Here is a 14,449-nt window from a genome sequence, read left to right on the forward strand (position 1 = left end):
TCGTGACCTGCTGGCCGTGGTGATTTCCTAGCCTTGGGGTTGTCTTTTGAGATGCCTATGAATCTGCATTTTATCCACCTGTGAAACCTTTTTTCTCCAATAGGAAACCATTGCACTTAGACTCTGTATGCGCCCCCCTCTTCTGTGTGCAGAAAGGAGGGTACACTGCACACAGGAGTCCGGCCTACAGCTCAGGTGAGCAGACAAACAGCTGTGAGCTGTGGTGAAAACATCTCTGTAGCCAATAAAATACAAAGGCCCAACAGTCAGTCTAAGCCTATTGGCCACCCCAAGTGTGAGGAAATAGAAAAGCCACAGCACAACCTCTGGGTTTATAATATATGACACTTTTTTTTTTTTTTTTGGTTTTTCAAGACAGAGTTTCTCTGTGTAGCTTTGTGCCTTTCCTGGAACTCGCTTTGTAGACCAGGTTAACCTCGTACTCACAGAGATCCGCCTGCCTCTGCCTCCAGAGTGCTGGGAAATACATGACACTTAGTTGTGACTTTTCATTTGATTACAATTTAATAAAATGGTAGCTAATATAACATAAAAATTGCTGGAGACATGGCACCTGTCTATAGTCCCAGCCAGTCTGAATTTGAGCTTGAGCACAGGCTGTCATATGCCTCTATATTCTCAAAAATTGGGTTATTGGGTTAATGAGTAAGAATGATAACTCTGTTTATAAATGATGTCAAAACTAAACTTGAGGGAAAGTGATTGGAAATGATAACTCTGTTCTGTCATAGTTTATTAATGATGACTAAAAGATGAACAAAAGGAAGTGAAACACATGTCCAAAACCAAAAATGATATGATCTATGTTTTGGAACATCATGTATGTATCCCTTCCAACTAAATTCTGTATAAATAAAGAAACACTCTGGCTGCTAGTCAGTCAGGCTGCAAGATTCCCCTGACCACCATGACCTGGCTCACTTTCTTCTCCCGCTGACTCCTTACCTCCTCTGCAGGACCCATCCATCACCGGGGAATGGTTCCCGGCAACTTATGCCCAGAAATTCCAGTCAGACAAAAGAACATGTAAGAAAAAGTATACTTGTGTGTCTGTGTTACAAAGTATCTATGTGTGTGTTTGTGTATGTATGTGTGTTGTGCATGGTGTGTGTGTGTTCATGCACGCATGTGTGGTTATGTTCGTGTATGTGTGAGCGTGCATGCCCATATGTGTCTATGTAAACACAGAGAACAAGACCATTAGCTTATTTTGAACTCTCACTGACATCGATCAGCAATTTTTGATAAAGCATCTAGTTGCCCACTGCTCAGTTTCTTCATATATACAGTCAAATGTAGTACATCAATTCCTAGACTGCGTTAATTCTTGTATAAAAGGCACATATATATGTCACTAGGAAACAAGAGCAGAATCAATAAAATCATAGTCATTAGAATTCAGTCCTTTAACAATGGACCACTCGTTGCTATAAAAGTACATTGTAAGGCATTTTATTAGCAGTTAATTCTCAAGTAATGAGCAACATTTCCCAAAGTTCATTAAGTTTTCTTCAAGTGTTGGTGAATGATTTCACTACATGGGTCTCACTCTCTTTCCAAAGACATGGACGGTGACAATCAGACGATCACTACAGAATTCCTCCTCCTGGGACTCTCTGAAGAGTCAGACCAAGAAGAGGTTGTCTTTGGGCTGTTCTTGGGGATGTACATGGTCACCATCTCTGGGAACCTTCTCATCATCCTGGCCATCAGCTGTGATCCTCATCTCCACACACCCATGTACTTCTTCCTGGCCAACCTCTCCACTGTTGACATCTGCTTTTCCTCAGTCACCATCCCCAAGGCGCTGGTGAATCACATGGTGGGAAGCAAGTCCATCTCTTACATGGAGTGTATGGCCCAGATGTACTTTATGCTCGCATTCGGCAACATGGACAGCTTCCTGCTGAGTGTGATGGCCTATGACCGCTATGTGGCCATTTGTCACCCACTCCACTACACCCTGATGATGAGGCCCAGGCTCTGTGTCCTCCTGGTGGCCATATCATGGGTCATCACAAACCTGCATGCTCTCTTGCACACTCTGCTCATGGTTCGGCTCACCTTCTGTTCCCACAATGCAGTGCACCACTTCTTCTGTGACCCCTACCCTATCCTGAAGCTCTCTTGTGCTGACACCTTTATCAATGACATCACAGCCTTCACTGAGGGTGCAGTGGTATTTCTGGTGCCGTTTGTCTGTGTTGTTATTTCCTATGTTTATATTTTCTCCAATGTCCTGAAGAAGCCCTCTGCCCATGGAATAAGGAAAGCCCTGTCCACATGCGGGTCTCACCTCACTGTGGTCTGCCTCTTCTACGGGGCAATCCTAGGAGTTTATATGCACCCTTCTTCCTCCTACTCACCACAGGATGCAGTGGCCTCTGTCATCTTCACAGTGGTCACTCCCATGGCTAACCCCTTCCTCTACAGTCTGAGGAATCGTGACATGAAAGCAGCCCTAAGGAAGATAATTCTCAGATCCTAGAATTTGAAATTTCTAGAGCTGAGAAGATCCAATCTCTTGGATAGGCAAAGCCCTGAGACCACACACCCTGGAATGTCTTTTTCTTCTGCTGTGCCTTTACATGTTCGCTGCGGCTATGGTTCTCTGGTATCTGTCATGGTGTGAATGGGTGTGGGGAGATCCCCACTGCTTGTAATGAAAACCCCAGAAACAATCTGAAGTTCACAAGGACACATAGATGAGGTTAAAAAAAAATACAAAGCAGCCTGAATGTTACCAGCTGACATATTTTCCCTGCTAGGATTGTTTGATGATCAAAGGTGATGTTTAATTCCTGCCCTCAATCTCTTAATATAAAACTATTGATGAGTGGGTATGCACCCTAAAGATTTAAAGAACAGCTGACTGGTTTTTTTAACGTATAAAAGTTAAGGTTTGTGATTCCTTTAGGAGTCCTTATAAGGGCCAGTCAGTGATGGTGCACACACCTTTAATCCCAGCACTCGGGAGGCAGAGGCAGTTGGGTCTCTGTGAGTTTGAAGCCAGCCTGGTCTACAGAGTGAGCTCCTGGACAGGCTCCAAAAGCTACACAGAGGAACCCTGTCTCAGAAAAAAAGATTCCTTATAAGATTACCTTTCAAGATTAATAATGAAGTGATTGATTGATTCTTTCTTTGTAACCAAAATATGCAGCCTGCCAACAAAAGAGTTGGTTGAGAAAAATTACTTTCTGCTTGCTCATGTTCTGTTAATCTGTAATAAGTTGCTTGGATGTAAATGTATGTGGGTTATTGGGGTGACTTGGTTTTTAATCATGTAAGGAAGATGAAAAACGTGTTTGCCTGTATTCATGATAATCATTCATTGAAAAAAGAATGTAACCACAATGTAATTCCTATGTTGCCTGAAAGATTTTGTTGATATGTGTAAGCTGTAGAAAAGTGCATATGGTAGAAGAATAGAGAATAGAGAATAAAGAAGGAAACCATCAAAAGAGAATGTGAATGTCTTTTTCCCTAACACCCTCAGATAGAACAGTCTAGTATACACCGACTCAGTAGATTCATTTCCAGCCCTGCGCTGCTGGAGGATGGCCCCCAAGGCAGCAAGAAGAGGACTCCTAGATATCACACATTTCTTCATTTTTGTACACAGATACCCAGACTGGTCCAGTGTTCACATGACCTTGCCTTGGATTAGTCATAGATGATTGTGATTATGGGACACTGAGAAGTAACAGACAACAGAAGTCACAGCTATGGAAATGAGAACCTAGGGATCTGAAGCCCTGCAAGGTCACTGTGGAATGTAGGAAGCTTCAGTGAATTCTGGGACCCAGAGAAGCAGCCATGGCAAGAACGTGTTCTGAGCCTAGGAATTTGCTCGGCTGTTTCTAGGATTGAGTCTTCTTGTGTTTTTTATGCCAGACAGAATCTCTTATATTGAGCAATCCTTCTGCATCAGGGTGTTGAATAAGTAGAACTGCTGGTGTGTGTGCCCGACCACTAGGTCATAGGCAAAAAACTGGATGTGAACTACACTTATCTGCTGGTATAAAGACAAACACTGAGCATAGTTAAAAGTATGCTAGCTTAGCAGTGGCAGCTGTAGATTCTCCTCCAAGATCCACTACTTCGCTAGCCCTGGGCAGTTGGCTAGGTTTTGACTACCATGAATGTTTTCCCTCTTGTTGAGCAGATCCTGAGGCCAATTAGAGAGCTGTTGGTTACCTCCAAGGTGTGCATGCCAGTACTGCATCCTTAGGGTTACTGTGCCGTCAAGGACACTCCTCTTTACGGCAGAGGAGACCACCACAAAAAACCATAACCAACTAAAAAACGCAGAGTTGTGGAGGCCAGCTGAAAGGGATCCGTCTACAAGATAACTCCTGCGCCCAAGGCTCAGGAAACATTGGAGAAAAGGAGACAGAAAGTGGGTAAGAGACAAAGGATCAAGGTGTTTGCCGTGAAACTGTGTCTCCTGGGGATGTCAGAAGTTACACCCGTAAAGTCTCACTTACATGATTGCCTAAACAGGAGATGAATAAGGACAACAACAGATATACCAAAGTGGACTGGGGAGAGGCCAGGAGGCCTCGATCCTATACTCAGAACTACAGGTACTAAGGAATGCTGGGAGTGGGAGAAACAGTCTTCCTCTGGGAGGAGCACACCAATTGGCTATCCAATGCCAAGTGGTTAGCCCTGAAAGCATACATCCGAGTAACACTATACAGACTCAGCTGGTTAAATATATATATATATATATATATATATATATATATATATATATATATATATATGTGTGTGTGTGTGTGTGTGTGTGTGTGTGTGTGTACATAAACATATATGCATGTAACAACAATTAAAGAAAAAAGAGGTCATGAATTTGAAAGAGAGCAAGAAAGGTATATGGAAGGATTTGGATGGAAGAAAGAGAAGGGGGAAATGATGTAACTATAGTTTTAAAAAGAAAAAAATATTTTTAAGTTGAATGAGGAGGAAGATAGAGGACCAAGATGAAGGAAAGTCAATGAAATTTTCATAGGATCCAGAGACAAAGGGGAGTCATTTTCTATCCACATGTGCCCCCCACAAATTATCTTAGAAACTCATTATTGAGTAGAAAACCTCATTGGTGTGCCTGTTGCATGCTGGCCAACTCTGCACAAACTTCCTGGTTTTCATTCCCTTTCTGCCGAATACCCACTTCCTGCATCTCTGCTGTCTCCCCGAATCATTTCTTTCAGCGGAGATACAGGAAGAGGGAAGAGAGTCCTCTAGAGGTCTGGGCAGGCTCATCCTGGTTCTAGTTGCTGGTCCTAGTTGTCTGTGTCTGATTGAGGAACTAATGATTAATAAAAACAAGGCACCATGTGAGCTCCCTGGTGCCATCTTCCCTCAGAGACAGACCCTGTACCAAGTTTACATCTTACTCCCCAGTGGCAGCCACTTTGGTGATTTATCTCCCAGGGCCTGAGTTAATAGAGACCAGGCCTAGACCAGGGCCATTTTTCCCTCAGCCTAGACTCCTGGGAGATACCACATACTCCTTTCCACAATCAATTTCTATTTACCACTAATTAGCCTTTGGGGAGTCAACTCTTGGTTTGCCAATTAAAACAACTTAGAAAAGTTTGGCATCAGCTCAGTGAATGTTGAAACAAATGGTCATCCCTCAGTGCTGCACAGATCCCCAGACACTGCTCTCCTCAGAAGGACTGGGGACTACACCACCCCAGGGCCATTGGAATCACCTCCCTTAGATGTGTACATCAAGGTTACAAACCTACCAGGCTGAATGTCTGTTGCAAGCAGAGGAAGCCATTACAATGTCTAGAAATTATTGTGCTGTAGTATTTTGACTCCTGCTGTTTTAGGGGAAGGGCAAAGCTTTCTGGAATTTTCTCTCACGCAAAGTCAATGGACCTTCAGTAGATGACTTTGTTCTGGACATTGCCCCTTTACCACACGGGCCTTGGAAACTGGCTTCATCTGCTTGCTGAGCCCTGAGTCCTTATGAACCTGGCTGTTTAGACTGAGTCCTCACATGGACAACCAAGCCTGTTTTCAGACAACGGCCCAGTGTCTGTCCTGAGTTTCGTGTGTGTGTGTGTGTGTGTGTGTGTGTGTGTGTGTGTGTGTGTGTGTCCCACGGATACTGGGGGAAAAGAGGCTGACATCCTGGGGCATCCTGTACTGTAGAAAGGGAGGGAGTTCCCAGAAGAGGGAGGGGTAAAGAGGAAAAGGGAGAGAAAAGAGGGATAAGGCACGCCCAAAGACCCCGCAGCCAACACGGAGGTGCTCCCCGTGGCTGAACAGGCAACAAATAGGGTACCATAGGCCGAGCATCCCCAGTCCAAAAGCTGAAATTTTAACATTCCCTCCAAATCTGAAACTTTTTGAATGCCAGCATGACACAGAAATTCTTCAGGGGACCTCACGTAATCGGAATTAGTCAAAACAGGCACATTAAAACCACTTATAGTTACCTCCAGGCTGCATGAAACAAAACTGAGTTGCATGTTTGGACTTGGATTCCATATTTCGTTATGTATATGCAAATATTCCGAGATTAGAAGACTTTGAAACACCAAACACTTCTGATCCCAGGTATTTTGGGAAAGGGATGCTCGGTGTCATTGTGATACAGGAAATAAACATCAGTAAGTCCAGATTGACGAAAGCAAGCAAAAGAACAAACCGGTGACCAGGGGACAAGAAACAGGCTCTCTAACAGATGTCCAGGCACCGCAGATTCCACACCCCATCACACCCCGCAGAGTGCGGAGCTCAGTCCTCTCCTCTCCCTTGAAAGGCAGCTGGACTGAGTGACTTGTTGCCCAAGAACAGATTACTACAGGGGAAAAATAATCTACACAGTGGAGAAATGATAAGATCTTCTTGCCAAGCAATGAAGTTTAACATCGTCAGTGATAGCTCATGCTGACGTCCTGTATTTTTGCTATAACATGACAGTATGAGGGAAAAATCCCTCAGAGGTTGTTCTTCCCCAAAGTCATAATGATGCTATAACTATGAAACTAGGAAACCCCAAATAGAATAATATTGGACAAAACGTCTGCCCAAGATTCCTCAAAACAATTAAGAATGTGAAAAGCAAGGGAAGACTGAGAAATTATTACAGACAAAAGGAAAATCCAAAAGATGTGAGGCTTAATTGCCCCTTGTTCTGAAATAGCTTTTTTATCTTTTTTACCATAGAGATGTTTTCTTTAAATTTAAATCAGCAAAAATTAAATGCCAAGATATATTTATACATAGCTATATAATTAGACTAATGCACAAAATTACACTTATCCGTATTTAGATATAAACACACATTGTAAGTTTTCTATAATCAAATCCATGAACAGACTGAAAGTTCTGCAGATTAGAATAGCAAGTCCAGAAATACATAAAGATGCAAAATGGTGGAACAGCTATCTCCAGGGTCCCTCATTCAAAATAACCCAACGAAGACAGAAAACCCAAAACTAAAAATAAGAGAAGAGACTCCTTGTGTAAAGGGATCCTCAGTAAATGCCAAACAGACACTGTGGAAGCTGGATGAAGTGGACAGCGCATTTGCAGGCTGATAGATCTGATAATGAGGGTCTGTAATCCCTGTACTCAGGAGGTCAAGACAGCGTATCATGAGTTCTAGCCCAGCCTAGGCTACATAAGGATTTTCAGATCATTCCCAGCTACTTAGCAAGACACCACCTCTAAAATCCAAAAGTAAATAAATAAGAAAAAGGACAAACTAAAGGAAAACAAAATGTTCTAATTATTATTGGAACTATCCTTCTAGAATGAAGAAAAATTAAGATATTTCTGGATTAGCAGAAACCAAGGAGTGCATTTTCAGTAAATCTCTACAATAAATAATATAAGAAAACTTCAGGCTAAAATCAAAGTGTACTAGACAATGATGATGATAAGCACCCAGGGCAATGACTTGTACTTGGGTCAACAATTCTCCCTTTCTATGTGACCCAAAGGCCAATGCATAAAATAATAATTATAAATTTATATTAGTTGTGATACAATGTATAAAGATGTAATATGTGACCTCATTAATGGGAGGGGAGACAAGAGACATACAGGAACTCATCTGAGCCCAAGATATTGAATCTTCAGTTGGTTTTATTCAGACAAGGTTGGTGTGAGATTATGATGTTATTTACAGTTTTCAAAGTAATCACCAAGGAAACAACTTAAAATAAACAGAAAGGGAGAAGAGGGGGTCAAAGTGGAATGATACAAAAAAGAATCAAGTGAATAACAAAAAAATGACAATACTAAAAGTTGAGAAACAAAGGATAAGACATGGAGAAAATAACTTAATGGCAGAAGTAAACCCTTCTTGGATGGTAACCATATCAAATCTCAGTGAATTAAATTATTATTGGTAAGCAGAGATGTGTTCCACAAATATCCTCCACCCCTCAAGCTCATACACACATCTGCAATCAAACACAGTGGTGAGGCGGGGGAGGACATCAATGTAGTAAGGAAATTGTAAGGAAGAAAGGTAGGGGAGAGTGAGAGGATCTGGGATGTGAAAATGCCCCAAACTCAGGATTTACATGTATAAAATTGTCAAAGAAAATAAAATCAAAGATGACATATGAACTAGAGAATAGAATCCACCTGTAAAAATTTTTTTTTTGAAGTTGGAGGTTTTTTTTTAAAAAAATTTATTTATTCATTTATTATGTATACAGCATATGTGACTGCAGGCCAGAAGAGGGCACCAGATCTCATTACAGATGGTTGTGAGCTACCATGTGGTTGCTGGGAATTGAACTCAGGACCTCTGGAAGAGCAGTCAGTGCTCCTAACCGCTGAGCCATCTCTCCAGCCCCAACGCACACACCTGTAAAATTTATCCTGCTACATGAAGAACTCTTAACATTTAGTGGTGGTGGTGGGGGGGGATTTCTTTTGTAGCCAAAACTCGTCTACTGTAAAGGGTCTTGCTATCCCATCAAAAACAACTTAAACAATTGCTTTAAATATCCAGATAAGAGGGCAGGAGAAGATGGTTCAGCAGGTAAAGACACTTGCTGCCATGCCAGATAAGCTGGGCTCGGTTGATTTCCAGAACCTGCGTGGTGGAGAGAACCAGCTCCTGCAAGCTCTCCTCTGACCTGCGTGTGTGCGCTCCCACTCATGTATCCAGGAAGGAGGGCAGGGAGGGAGGGCAGGAGGGTGGGAGGAAGGACAGAACAAGGCTGGAGGGACAGAGCACTGCCTGGCCTGTGTGAAGCCCTGGTTTTAATCCCACCACAGCAATAAAATAACAAAACAAGATAAAAAGATTGAAAACAACATGCTCACATTAACCGATGATAAATGGACAGAATTATCCAGTGACAAGAGGGTCATCGTCACATCATTATTTGGGGCTTGAAAAGTGGCTATGTTTTGAGAATATTTTAGTATTCCAGTAGAAGTATAAATATAGTAAACACTTGGGCTGGGGAGAAGGCTAATGGGTTAGAGTGCTTGCTGCTCTTCTAGAAGACCCAGGATGGACTCCTGGCACCCACACGATAGTAATTACTGTCCATCAGTCCAGTCCAGTAACTCTCCTGACCTCCATTATTTCACATATGGTGCATAGACTTAGAAAGGCAAACACTCATATGCTTAAAAAATAAAAATAAAAAGCAGTAACAGTTGTATTTCTGGGGGTTTTCACTTTCTGTTTCGTGCTTACTGCATTTCTCGTAGAGTTACAACCGGCTTTGACGTATAAGCTCCTTCATCATGACAGTGCATCCTGCTCTCTGGCCCTCCTCTCACGGGCCTCTCAAAGAACACCAAAGGAAAGGGAGGCGAGGTGGTCATGTTTGTACAATTGTTCCACAGGGATTGATTTCATGACAATATTTGCTGTTTTCAGACAGGATGCAAACAATGAGCACTTAGCATGGGTCCCTAATGGGGACCTCTGAGGAATGGGCCCTAGGGTGCCAAAATGTGTCATCCGTAGTCATGGCAACCCTGATCCCCAGGGATGGCGGGTCTATTTACTTTCATCACCAAAGCTTGACCATAGAGAGCCATGCATCTCTTCCTAGATGTTCTCCAGTGGTGAAATGGTCCACAAATGAATTGGCTCAAATCCAGCATCAAGCATGGAATTCACAGATGCGGGAATTGTGTGAAAGCCACCGACAGCACAGACAGCAGCAGGAAAGGCAGGCTGGCCAGGCAGGTGAGGCACTATTACCTCAGCAGCAGACAGGGTCACCGATGGGGAAAACGGGCCCAGGATCATAGGAAAAGCTTCTCGGTCGACACTCAGACCTTTCTTGGTCAAGATGTGCTGCCCACCAGGAACAGGGCAGTCTCTCTGCAAGACAAAGTTCTAGATAGAAAGAGGAAGTGGGCAACTTAGGGCTAGCTGGGCGAGACACAGAGACTGAAGTTTATTGAGAATCTTGGCCAGATGTACACAACCAAGAGGTGGTAGGGATGTGGAGGAAAAAGGGTGAAGAGAAGAAAAGAGAGGATGGGAGAGGGAGAGGATGAGGGAGAGAAAGAGAGAGAGAGGAGAGAGAGAGAGAGAGAGAGAGAGAGAGAGAGAGAGAGAGAGAGAGAGGAGAGACAGAGAGAGAGAGAGAGAGAGAGAGAGAGAGAGAGAGAGAGAGAGGAGAGACAGAGAGAGACAGAGAGAGACAGAGAGAGACAGAGAGAGACAGAGAGAGCACACTAAAAGGCAGTCTCTGGGTAAGATGCTCCAAATCCCTGCCTTGCTGTTTGTTTTTGCATGCCCATCCACTGTGATCTCTGATCACATAAGGAATGTGCTCAAGCTACACAGATGCCATTCTTCTAGCTATCTACCTTGGCTTTAGAAGTTGGTCCAGGTAAGATGAGCTCACATCTCTGCACTGTACTCTTGTTTTCACTAATTTCACTCACAGTAATAGGCACCTCATTGTCTCCATAATCCGTAAACCTTCAGCCAATCTTTGCCAAGGGTTTTCTATATGCTTCTCCCTGCTGGTTCTTTCTTTTTCTCCATCCAGCTCCTTTGATCTCTAGGGGGAAACACTTTCTCTCCTTTCCTGCTGAAACACCAACAATTCTCTCAAGGATGCTGTAGTCTTATTTTACCTGAACCCGCCTCTGGGTGTTTTTTCTGCTGGGAGTATCTTTTAAATACACTGCAAGGATTTTCTCTTTGGCAATCAATAATGCTCTTTCTTCCAGAAAGAAATAATCCAGGGGCTGTGGCGATGGCTCAGCAGTTAAGAGCGTGCACTGCTCTTGCAGAGGCCCCGAGTTCAGTTCCCAGCACCTATGTTGGGTGGCTCACAACAATCCAGGGGGTCCATTTCCCTCTTCTGGCTCCATAAGCACATACACTCACTTGCACACACTCACACAGAGACACACATGATTTAAAAAACAAAATAAATCCTTAAAAAGTAATTCATACAATTGTACCTGTTCTTTTTCTTGGGGTGTGGAAGTTGAAGGAGCTTGTACACAGCTGGAGTAGTGGACCAACCGCGGTGGACTGGGGTGAAAACAGGTCTGCGGCAGATAAAATGCTGAGAGTTTAGAGCCACTGGACAGACCTTTCAAAGCCCAGGAACATTCCAAAGTCTGAGGATACAGAAGAGCCTCAAACACAATCTACACATTTGTAGACAGCATCTAATAAACAATTTACCATGTGGTTAAACTGTCAACAAATGGCAGCTGTATGAAATACAGCATAAAGACAGCCAGATGGGTCCTTAAACCTGTAGCCCCCAATGCTGAGTAGCCTAATAGAGGAGGATAGCTTGAGTCCATGGTATCAAGACCAGCCTGGGTGACATATCAATATCCTGTCTCAAAAAAAATACATATAGTTTGAGCAAATAAATATACATACATGTGTGTGTTTATATAGTAAAAGGGAGATCACAAGATTATCTTGAGTTCTCCTTTCTAATATGCAATTGATTAATTACATGACCAATCCAATAGGTTTCTTTATCCACAAGGTGAATTATATTAACCTCAATCATTAGACTAAGTTTAAATATTGCAAAAGAAAGCAAACAAGTTTGGGAATAGACAATAGAAGTGGTTTACAAAACTACAGCCACTCGTAAATCAAACCTGCTGAAACTCACCAGGATTTTGTTTAAGATTACAAAAGAGACAACTCAGTTTCAGTTCATTCTCAACCTATCATTAAACTCGTTGAAATAATATGTTTTTGCTCAAATGTTAGCAAATGATCTGGATGCATGATAAAACTGTTCTCCACAGACATGGATGGGAACAATCAGACTATGGTCACAGAATTCCTCCTCCTGGGACTCACTGGACAATCAGAGAAAGAAGAGATCGTCTTTGGGATGTTCTTGTGGATGTACCTGGTCACCATCTCTGGGAACCTTCTTATCATGCTGGCCATCAGCTGTGACCCTCATCTCCACACACCCATGTACTTCTTCCTGGCCAACCTCTCCACTGTTGACATTAGTGCTCCATCTGTCACTGTCCCCAAGGCGCTGGTGAATCACATTGTGGGAAGCAAGTCCATCTCTTATTCGGAGTGCATGACCCAGATCTATTTCTTCATAGCATTCAGCAACATGGATGGCTTCCTGCTGAGTGTGATGGCCTATGACCGCTATGTGGCCATTTGTCACCCACTCCACTACACCCTGATGATGAGGCCCAGACTCTGTGTCCTCCTGGTGGCCATATCATGGATCATCACAAACCTGCATGCTCTCTTGCACACTCTGCTCATGGTTCGGCTCACCTTCTGTTCCCACAATGCAGTGCACCACTTCTTCTGTGACCCCTACCCTATCATGAAGCTCTCTTGTTCTGACACCTTTATCAACGACCTGATGGTCTTCACCATTGGTGGGCTGGTATTTCTGACACCATTTACATGCATTATTGTTTCCTATGCCTATATCTTCTCTAAGGTTCTGAAATTACAGTCTGCCCACGGAATAAGGAAAGCCCTGTCCACATGTGGATCTCACCTCACTGTGGTCTCCCTTTTCTACGGGTCAATCTTGGGCATTTATATGCACCCTTCATCCACCTACACAGTACAGGACACAGTGGCTACTGTCATCTTCACAGTGGTGACACCCATGGTCAATCCCTTCATCTACAGCCTGAGGAATCGTGACATCAAAGGAGCCCTGAGGAAGATAATTCTTAGATCTTAGTGTTTGAAAATTCTAGAACTGAGAGAATTCCTGGACATCATAAATTTGTTCATCTTTACAGAGAACCCCATGTTGCTAGTTCTAAAGCCCACTGTGATCCTTCCTGGAATTAGGGCTATGTGGTCATGGTCATCCTTTTAAATCTGAGGTTGACAAGAGATTATTGTTCCCAAACCAGTAATTTGTTATGTCTTTTAAGGCTTGGTTTTAAAGCTCTCTTTCCACACAAGAAGAGTTGAAGTTTAGACATATTTGAAATTATTTCTTTGGGGAAAGGTCCAGCAACTGTCTAAGGCAAGACTCCCACCGTGAACAAGGAAACTTCAGAGGACTTTATAGCTGATCCTCTTCAGAGTCGCAGCTCCCCAAAGGCCTCAGCTATCCTCATGACTGACATAGAAAAGCTAGATTGTCTGGATCTGAACAACTATGATCTGTTAATTATAGAATCATCATCTCTACTGTACGGGTTTCTTTACTGCTGTAGGGTGCAGAGGAAACCCTGAGTGAGTGTGTATTGTTGACACAGGCACAGCCCTGTGAAGGACTTCAATACTCAGCCCCATGAGATTGGCAGGTAAGGCTCAGTAGGGATGGCAAAGCTTTCCCTAGGAATCTAAGTGTAAGTGAGTGAGTGAGTGAGTGAGTGAGTGAGTGAGTGAGTGAGTGAGTGTGCAATGATTAGCAACTACAGCTTTCTCCTCCGGCATGTTTACAGCCTGAGACTGCTCAACTACAGAGACCTCCTAGGGAGACTAGCTAGCCCCTCCCCTTGGGTTGTGCGTAATAAACACACTGAGGTTCTGGGTTGTGATGGTCAGTAGGTGCCCTCCATCAGAGTGAGCAGCCTCACCTGATCCTAGCTTTCCTTTATTTGTGTCTGTCCTGTCTTCCTTGCCTCATCCCCCCTCGTCAGGGTTCCAGGACGCAAGCCGCAATAAGTCACAGTGTATTGCTGCTCAGGGGACTCTTCCTGTGTCTCATCGCCCATCACAGCTCAGGGTAGGGCTCTTGCTGGGCTCCCCCACATACACACAACCTGACTTTGTGGTGTTTCACTATTGAGCACAGGTACAATACAGGAATAAGCAACAGACGCTTCAGACGCCGTCTGCGTCCCAGATGGAATCCTTAGTGTCCCTTCAAGTCTCTGCTGGAAGCAGAGATTATCTTAAAGCTGAAGTGTCCAGCATTACTATAGGACCATAGGGACATAGGGACATAAATTAATGGTCAGATCCCAACTGGAA

At 43.4% G+C, this 14,449-nt stretch overlaps 2 protein-coding genes across 2 annotated transcripts; both read left to right on the forward strand.

Moving 5' to 3' along the window:
• Window positions 1-1,564: 1,564 nt before the first annotated feature.
• On the forward strand, window positions 1,565-2,847 carry LOC102902890 (olfactory receptor 1f45-like). The gene has a single exon (XM_006997702.3). It carries the CDS (start codon window positions 1,586-1,588, stop codon window positions 2,507-2,509), a length of 924 nt encoding a protein of 307 aa, XP_006997764.3. The 5' UTR covers window positions 1,565-1,585; the 3' UTR covers window positions 2,510-2,847.
• Window positions 2,848-12,206: 9,359 nt separating this feature from the next.
• LOC102903192 (olfactory receptor 1f45-like) lies at window positions 12,207-13,199 on the forward strand. The gene has a single exon (XM_006997703.3). It carries the CDS (start codon window positions 12,252-12,254, stop codon window positions 13,197-13,199), a length of 948 nt encoding a protein of 315 aa, XP_006997765.2. The 5' UTR covers window positions 12,207-12,251.
• The last annotated feature ends 1,250 nt before the right edge of the window (window positions 13,200-14,449 follow it).

The sequence above is a fragment of the Peromyscus maniculatus genome, chromosome 8 (assembly GCF_049852395.1).
Source record: "Peromyscus maniculatus bairdii isolate BWxNUB_F1_BW_parent chromosome 8, HU_Pman_BW_mat_3.1, whole genome shotgun sequence".
Taxonomy (NCBI): Eukaryota; Metazoa; Chordata; class Mammalia; order Rodentia; family Cricetidae; genus Peromyscus; species Peromyscus maniculatus.